General features: G+C 40.8%; 1 protein-coding gene across 1 annotated transcript; it reads right to left on the minus strand.

Moving 5' to 3' along the window:
- Positions 1-7,730: 7,730 nt before the first annotated feature.
- LOC101305938 (enzymatic polyprotein-like) lies at positions 7,731-8,756 on the minus strand. Its single transcript, XM_004297808.1, has one exon. It carries the CDS (start codon positions 8,754-8,756, stop codon positions 7,731-7,733), a length of 1,026 nt encoding a protein of 341 aa, XP_004297856.1.
- Positions 8,757-9,660: the final 904 nt, after the last annotated feature.

The following is a 9,660-nucleotide window of genomic DNA, read 5'->3' on the forward strand; positions in this document are numbered from 1 at the left end:
CCTCATCATGCTCTACAACTTTCATGACCAACACATCACCCAATTCCAAGCCTAACTAGGCTAATCGAACGAAAACAACTTAAAAGCCTAGAAATTTCAACTCCACATTTCTCCTTACCTAGCTCAAGAGGGAGGGAGCTGCTTGGAGGGGTTGTTGCACGGGAGGAGGGCTACAAAACCGTACCAAGCTTGCCCGGATTGGTGGCCGGAGGAGGAAGTTCCGGCGAAGTGAAGCTTTGGACAGTCGGCCTTTCGGGTGGCACCGCTCTCTCACGGCGGAGCTAGGGCTCCTCTCACCGGTCCAGGGAGGTTGCTGGGTTGGAGGTCGACCGAACGGGACCGGTGCGGCGGCGGTTGGTGGCCGGACGGCGGCGGGAGGACGGCCGGAAAAGCGGGCAGCAGGAGGCTCGGGTGCGGGAGGGGTGAGGAGAGAAAATCGGGAGGAAAAAAGGAGTGGGTTTGGGCCTCACACCCCAAACCGGTCCAACCTATATCAACCCAAATTCCAAAAATAAAAACACCCCGAAAAAATAATACCCGAATAAAAATTACCTTTTACTAGCTAAAATTTACCATTTTTACCGTTGTCGTATTTCCCTCATACTAATAATCCTCCGCACATAATCGTCCCCGAAACCCCTCTAGGGACCAATTAAACTGTTTACTCAATGATCGAGACGGTAAAATTCTTATTATAATCACGCTAGTAAATAAGGTAAAAATATAAGGGTCGGGATGTGACAAATTTTAAAGCCAGTTTTGTTTCTTCAAGAACAACAATAGTGAGATATTGGTAAAAGAAACAAGTTCAGAAGACTCTGATTCAGAGGAAAATTCTGAATATCAAATTTCTGACAGTGAGAGTTCTGATGGAGAAGAAGAATACATCAGAGAGTATAACTTAAAGGTATATGCAAACAGGGTAGAACAAAAGAAAATACAAACTCTCACAGAAAGGGAAAATTTACTGAAACCAGTAATCAGTGAAGATCCTCAGTTGTATTGGGAAAATGACCCAATATATTGTCAGCTAAAAATGCATGATGCAAATGCTATTTGCCATGTTAAGGCCATCCCTCACTATAGGGAAGAAGATAGAAAAGAAATGGAAAATCAGATCCAAGAGCTTTTGGAAAAGAAGTTAGTAAGGCCTTCAAATAGTCCTCATCATGCCCCAGCTTTTCTGGTAAGGAATCATGCTGAACAATTAAGAGGAAAAGCCAAAATGGTAATTGATTACAAGGATGTGAACAAAAAGACCGTTAAAGACAGTTCTCAGATAGCACAGGTGAGGGTTCTCATCAATAGGCTTAAGGGAGCAAAAATCTTCTCAAAGTTTGATGCAAAATCAGGCTTTTGGCAAGTTAAAATGCATCCTGAATCCATAGCTTTAACAGCTTTTGGAACTCCTCAAGGGCATTATGAATGGTTAGTTATGCCATTTGGCCTTAAACAAGCCCCGTCTATTTTCCAAAGGAAAATGGATAATATCTTCAAGCCTTACGCAGACTTTTGCATAGTTTACATAGATGACATCCTCGTCTTTTCAAAAACTATGAACGAGCATTTAAAACATCTTGAACATATGTGTAAGCTTATTGCCCAGAAGGGAATTATCCTCGGACAGAAAAAGATTCATCTAATTAAAGGCGAAATTGATTTCCTTGGCATTCATGTTAAGGATGGAGAGATTCGTCTCCAAGATCATATTGTTAAGAAAATTAGCCAATTTTCAGACAATATCCCAGATGCTATGTCTTTACAAAGATTTTTGGGAGTTGTTAATTTTGCGAGAGATTTTATTCCTCAAGTTAGTGGTCTAACTGCTCTTCTCTCTCCAAAAACAAGTTCTAAAAAAAAATGGTCTTTCACAGCTGATGACAGTAATACTGTCCAAAAGATTAACGAATTAACAAAAACCCTTCCTCCTTTACAGTTACCTGAAGAAGGAGATTTGATCATTTTGCAGACTAATGCAAATGATTATTATTGGGCAGGACTTGTTTTAGCTGTTGCTCCAAATACAAATCATGAAAAGATTTGTAAATTTCTATCAGGAAAGTTTAACGCTGCTGAGTTAAATTATTCCACTGGAGACAAGGAAGTCCTTGCTTTAATTAAAAGCATCAAGGGTGCTGAGGCATACCTAGGAAACAAATTTTTAGTTAGAACTGATAACAAAAGAGTTAAAAATTTCAAAAACTACAAATTAACTGATGCTGCAGATAGAGGAAGAGTGTTGAGATGGCAAATGTTTTTAACCCAATATGAATACGATGTTGAAATGGTTGCAGGAAACAAGAACTATTTGCCTGACGCGCTTACAAGAGAAATGGCGATGTTTGACAGAGAAGGTCGCAATCCCAGAAGCCAAAAACCAGAATCAGAGGAAAAGAAGCTCTGGGAAAGATTCAAAAGTGGTGATAAAACCGTAGGACCACTCCATGACAGACCAGGATATCAGTATATTGTTTCTTATGGAATAGCTGAGCCCAGTCAAGCTTCAAGAATCAAACCTAAACAAAATTCTGAAGAAGATGGTCGTTCTAGTCATTCAGGTGGTACTAATGAAGACAAACTCATATCTGAGTTCTTGTTGTGTCCGAAAGGATCAGCCTTAACTGATCAGTCTCAGGGAAAAAGACTGGCTAGCCCGTCTCAAACGGCAGACGGTAAAGGCATATCAAGTCCGTTGATGGCTGCTGCTTTGCCAAAAAGCAGAAGAGACCCTCTTAGGGCGAATAAGATACCGATAGTCACGGGAAAGAAGGTCATCCATGAGCAATCTCTGAAGATCTTTCAGAAGCCAGTGTTCAGAACGGAAAGACTATTACCCTTCAAGCATAAGATTATTATTGATAATATTCTGTATTCATTTTATGAAGAAAATGAAGCTCACTTGCTTCAAACTCTCAAGGCTTTAACTGAAGAAATGCATGGATTCAATGCAAAAGATGAAGGTATTCTAGCAGAAACCTCGAAGGTTGTATACCTCGAACATACTGAAGGTGCTAAGATCCCTATTTTAGCGCTAAAAGAATCGGAATGGTACAGTTTCATAACCTCTTAGGTGAAGGAAAAAATGTTCTTCCAGGAACTTTATCAGCAATTCCAGGCCCATATTATGGGAGATATCTTGTTGATGTTCAAGCAGAACATCCCCAGAAGCACAAGCTATGGCTTGTAGAGAACGGTTTTGTTCATAATTTGTGGACAAAAACCAATAAAGATCTACAGGATTTGCCTGCAATAATTATTGAAGCAGTCAAAAATATCAGACCTGATGGATGCATCCTAAGGTTAAAATTCATTTCAACCCCTCCAGAATGGACAGTGGTAAATGGTCAAATGAATTATATTTCTCCATATCATCATGTCAGATTAATCCAAAGTCCAGTTCAAAAGACAACCGTTGTAAGTGGCAATGGTAGACCAAATCAAAGCATCCTGTGGATGAAGGCTATGGCTATAGCTGTTATCAAAAACGTGGTGCTAAGAGACTATGATTCAAGTCTTTTGGCAAGTGGAGAAAAAATAATGGTTACTTGCTATAATCATCCTCCACTAGAGAATTGTGACTTTTTCACAGCTCTTATGAGAAAAGAAGTGGATTGCACTCTGGCCACCACTACGTGGTTAGAAAAGGTTGAGACTGACGAAAAATATAAGATTTCTTATCCGTATGATTCAGATCTCGACAATGGAGATGAAGACACGGCGCGAGATTGGGAATATAGTGGTCCCAACTCCTCAGTGGGTTATTCTGAAGATCCAGAAACATATCACAACATTGTGAATATGCTGGAAAGATGAGTGGCTGCCGACGCAACAAGACAAATAGCTTTTCTTTTGATAAAAAGAAAGTGGCTACCAGCACATTAAAGCTTTCGACTTTACTTTTTCAAAATTAAAGTTATCAGGATAGGATTCCTCCTGTCTCCTACTATGTATAAGTGTGATTTAATTCCAGCTTGAAATCCGCCTCCTATATAAGGAGCCTCAAACTTCAGAAGGAAGGTATAGAAGAGAAAAACCTGAAACAAACATCTAAAATCTCCCAACCATTCTCAAGAAGTACGAGAGTTAGTATACAGTCTTTAGAATAGTGTGAGAATATTAAGAGTATTTTTAGAATTGAAGTCTGTAATCATCTGGTGTGGTGTGCTGTAAATTTACAAGTAAGTATTTATAATTACAAGTTTGAGTAGCTAAAACAGCATTTAGCTGTTTACCTAAGAGCAAGGCTCTGGGTTTGGTATTTGTATTTATGTTGAATTAAATAAATTCTACTTTGTGCCCTATAATCCGTAAAAATTTTTTTTTTACATTTCTGCATTTTATTTCGTTATGGTACGTTTCCCTTTTACTTTGTAAGTGTTTAGACTTGTTTACCCTAAGACAGTAGTGATTCCGCCATGATTAGTAACCATTAGACAGGAAGTCATTAGGTGAAGTGTTGGCATGTTAAAGGCTAGTTCTTAGGAGAAGATTAGTCTAGATATTTAAAAGTAAAGTTAAAAACAAAAACAAAAAAAAAAAAACTTTTTTAAATTGGAAAAACAGTAGCTTAACAGTTTTTGTAACTGTTGGACCTTCTAGATGAGAAATCAAAACCTTAAGGACTATATAGATGTTTTTTGTAGCCTTGAGGACTAAGTAGATGAGTTGTGTAAACCTTAGGGACTAAACAAAGGTTAATTCAAATTCTTTTTATGAATTGTTTCTGCGAAGTATTTTCGGAAGTGAATATTCTTATTTTATCTGTTAACTTCGTTATTTTGGAGAGTTACTGAAAATGAGATTTTCGGTGGATATGTATTATGGATAATTATGAGGATAATATGTATATAAATGCTAGCTAGCCATAATGAGGTAAAATTTCATTATGGTGTGACGTGAACGTGAGACGGAAGTATCGTAGCCCTATATAAAAGTAGTATTTCATATAGGGGATATGCATGTATATACACCCGTTTTTTCCGCCATAATGAGGTTGATAGGAGTGACCTATCAATGGAATCGGCAGAACAGAGAAAAGCTAAAGCTAATGCCAAAAGGGATAAAAGAAGTTGATTGATTGATTGATGGCTGCTCACAACCCTAGACAACCATATAAACCATACAACTTGATGATAGGATTGTGATACGTGGTCGACATCTATCAGTTGAAGGACAAAACCCTAATGCAACTAATTAACTTAATTAATGGAACTGCAACAATAATTAATGAGAACACGGCCCAACTCAAGAGAGCCATAACTCAAGCCCAATAAGAGAAGACTGGGTCTGGTTCATATCATTCCATCCCTCTGTCAAAAAGAACTTGTCCTCAAGTCTATAAGATTAAAACTGAAACTCCAGGTAGCGTTGCCTGATTTCATCCGCCATCTCCCATGTAGCTTCTTCCGGAGCTGTTCCCATCTAATGCACTAGCCACTAAGTTGCAGCTGCATCTCTCCTTTTCACCATTCGAGTCTACAATATCTTTTCAGGGGCCCACTTGAGAGTGGAAGTATCATTGATGTTTGGTAACTCGGCCTCTACTGTAATAGCATCCCCAATTTTCTTCTTAAGGAGTGACACATGAAAGACATTGTGTATCCGAGCTGATGATGGCAGCTGCAACTTATATGCTACCTCCCCAATTCATTCAACAACTTGAAACGGCCCATAAAACTTGGGAGACAATTTATGAAATGCTGAGTTGCTCACTGAGTTTTGCTTGTAAGGTTGAAGCTTTAGGTAGAGCCAATCTCCAACTTGGAAAGTTCTCTCAGAGTGATGTCTATCATGCTGCATTTTCATCTGAATCTGAGCTTGGAGTAAGTTTCTCTTAATCAAGGCCAACAACTTATCTCTACTCTGTAATTGAGAATCAACATCAGCTACTGAGGTGGAACCTGGTATGTATGGCCGGATGGGAGGAGGTGGATATCCAAAGAGGGCCTCGAAGGGAGTCATCTTCAATGCTGAGTCATAGGCTGAGTTGTACCACCACTCAGCCCAGGGAAGTGCTTGCAGCCACTCACTTGGTTTACTACCAGTGACACAACGAAGGTATTGCTTAAGAGTGCGGTTGAGGTTTTCTGTTTATCCATCCATCTGGGGGTGATATGCAGTGGATTTGCTAAGAATGGTGCCCTGCAGTTTGAAGAACTCCTCCCAAAATAGACTCATGAATATAGGGTCCCTATCCGAGATAATAACCTCAGGCATTCCATGTAATCTAAAAATCTCAGTGACGAACACACTTGCAAGGGTGGCAGCAGTATAAGGGTGAGATAGTGGAATAAAATGGGATACCTTGGTAAACTTATCAATGACAACCTAAATGATAGTTTTACCTTGAGATTTTGGAAGTCCCTCAATGAAATCCATTGTGATAGTACTCCATGCTCTTGTTGGGATGGCAATTGGCTGCTGAAGGCCTGGGGGTTTAATGGTCTCATAGTGGTTTTGCTGACAAATAGTGTAGTTTGCTACAAATTCCTTCACATCTTTTTGTAGCCCTGACCACGCAAAATTCTTGCAAACCCTGTGGTAGGTGCGTGAGCGACCCGCATGGCCTCCTATGAGCCCACAATGGAACTCTTGTATAATCCGTTGCCTCTAGTTGTCAACAGTAGGGACAAACACTTTCCCTTTGTACATGAGCTGGCCATTAGATATGGAAAAATGTTTGCGGCTAGTGGGGTTAGCCTGCAGTTGTTGGAGTAGCTCTACCAACTTAGGATCAGTGAGACAAGCCTGTTGTATTTCTTTCAGAAACTCTGAAATTGGGCTGGAGGTGCCTGTGATGGCTTGAAGACCTACCGATCTAGATAAAGCATCCGGAGCAGCATTGTTTTTCCCTTTCTTGTACTTAATGGAGTAATCATAACCAAGCAACTTAAGCAACCACTTCTGTTGTGCTGGAGTAGTCACTCTTTGGTTGAGAAAGTGTTCAATCGTTTTGTGATCTGTGTAGATGGTGAAATGGTGTCCTAACAGGTAAGAGCGCCATTGTTGCATTGTTGAACTGTTGTCACCACTACCAACATTTCCTTATCATATACTGAAAAGGAAAGATGTCTCTAAGAAAGAGCTTTGCTCATAAAGGCAATGGGATGACCTTCTTGAGTTAGCACTGCTCCTACTCCCAAGTCAGATGCATCACACTCAATAGTGAAGGGTTTTGAAAAATCCAGAAAGGCTAAGACAGGTGTAGTAGTGAGTGCCTCCTTAAGCATTTCGAATGCAGTTGTTGCCTCCTCACTCCATGTGAACCCTCCTTCTTTAGCAAGCAAGTCAAGGGCTTCGCAATCAACCCAAATCCTCGCACATACTTGCGGTATACCCTGCAAGGCCAAGAAACCCTCGCAGTTCCTTAACTAGATTTAGGTAAAGGCAATTGTTTCACACATTCAATCTTAGCAGGGTCGACCCCAAAACTCAACCTGGGAGACTCCAAAATTGCATTTGCTTTCCTTGACAACCAATGAGTGTTGTCTGAGAATGTCCAGAACCATCTTCAAGGGTTGTAAGTGAGCATCCAGAGAAGGGCTATAAACAAGGATATCGTCGAAGAAAACCAACACAGACTTTCTTAGTAGAGGACGAAGCACGTCATTCATGAGAGCTTGAAAGGTCGAAGGAGCATTGGTGAGACCAAAAGACATCACCAGAAATTCATAGTGACCGCTATGTGTTCGGAAAGCTGTTTTTGGAATATCTTTTTCAGCCATCCGAATCTAGTGATAACCAGCTCTGAGATCCAACTTTGTGAAAATGACTGAGCCATGAACTTCATCTATTAACTCATCTACTACCGGTATGGGATACTTGTCTTTGACTGTAGCTGCATTTAGAGCCCTATAATCCACACAAAGCCTCCATGTTCCATCCTTCTTCTTAACTAGTAACATTGGGGAAGAGAATGGATTGTTGCTTGGTCTTATGACTCCACTCTCAAGCATTTCTTGCACTATCTTTTCAATTTCTGTTTTCTGGAAATGAGGATACCGGTAGGGACGCACACTGATTGGAGCTGTGTGTGGAATCAATTCAATTCGGTGGTCATGGGCTCTTGAAGGAGGTAGAGACTTTGGGGCAGCAAAAACATCTGGATATTGTGATATGACGTTTTGGATGTCAGGGTGCACATCTTGCTTCTTCTCTATAGTGGTTAAGGGCTGCACTTTCACTAACACTGCTTCCCTCTCTTTTTTTAACAACCTGGCCATACTCTTGCAGCTTACAAGTGAAGCTTGTGGTGTGCTTATTCCCTTCAGACAGTATGTCGCTCCTTGTAGCTGGAACCGCATGATCATAGTTTCAAAATTCCAAACTATGTCACCAAGCGTTTTCAACCAGCTTGCTCCCATTACTACTTCACATCTTGAAACTGGTAGCACATAGAAATTAGCTTTCAAGGTTAGCTGTTGTAACTTAATCTCTAGGTTTACCTCCCCCTTGGTATACATGATTGCTCCACTAGCCAACCTTACTCTCAAGGGCTTAATTTGAACCACCTTGTGCATTGAAGTTTTGAGAGCTGCTGGGTGTACAAAGTTATGAGAAGCTCCTGAGTCGATGAGCACGTGAACTTCTTTGCTCAAGATCTGGCCCTTGAGCTGCATAGTGGAAGTAGAGCTTCCGTCACCCATGGCTCTTAACTCAACCTCTTGTTCAGCTTCAACAGGTTCCAGTTCCACCACTTCAATAGCGTCAGGTAATGGTGGTTGTACTACTTCATCTTGCATTACTTCCATGACCATGATGGCTTAGCCACGCTTGCAATTATGTCTAGGGCGAAAAATCTCATCACAAAAGAAGCATTGGTTCCGAGCATGCCGCTCCTGGTACTCCGCCTGCGAGAGTCGCCGGTTTTCGCCCACATTCCTTGCCACCACCGGATTAAGTGGTGCTGGAACTCGTTGAGGTCCTTGAATGAGGGGCCTATGCTGTACCTCTGGATTGAGCTCGGGTCCCCGATTAGCTACTGCATAGTGAGCATGAGAAGAACTTCTGGAAAGCGAAGCATTGTTCTCAAACAACTTTGCTAGCTCACAAGCTGCATATAGAGTAGTTGGTCTGACACGTCCCACCCCGAATTTCACCCTGAAACCCAGGGTAAGTCGTGCGGGGACCACCTCCAAGGAAAATTTACTGAAAAGATTAAGAAAATCTCCCTTGCAGATGGACAACCCTAACTCGAAAATTTCAAATTACACTCTTAATTTATCACTTCTGAACATCGCATAAAATACAAACATTCTAAAGTATTCAGAGCTACTAAACACAAGCGGAAGCAAGAAAACACAAGTAGGTTGAACAGGTAACCTACTGATGAAAACTGGCCGAAAAGCGGGTGACTATGCCTCGTCTCCTACTAGATCCAACCCGAACTCTGCAGACTGGGCAATTTAAAACGAAGGGCCCAGGGGAAAACATTTAATAACGTCAGAGTGAGTGGACAAAAATAAATTAATAAATAAAAATATTTAATGTTTCCCCAAATTAATTTCTAAGGAAAAATCGAATGCATGCCGCAAGCGATAAAACCTTATCCCATAAAATAATCGAGCCTCTCAGACTCTATAATATATGTATGTATTTACACTCGTCCAATACTCCCTATATAAATTCATGGGTCTATATAGGGCTACTACGCTCGCGTCC

This window comes from Fragaria vesca, linkage group LG4, assembly GCF_000184155.1.
Source record: "Fragaria vesca subsp. vesca linkage group LG4, FraVesHawaii_1.0, whole genome shotgun sequence".
NCBI lineage: Eukaryota > Viridiplantae > Streptophyta > Magnoliopsida > Rosales > Rosaceae > Fragaria > Fragaria vesca.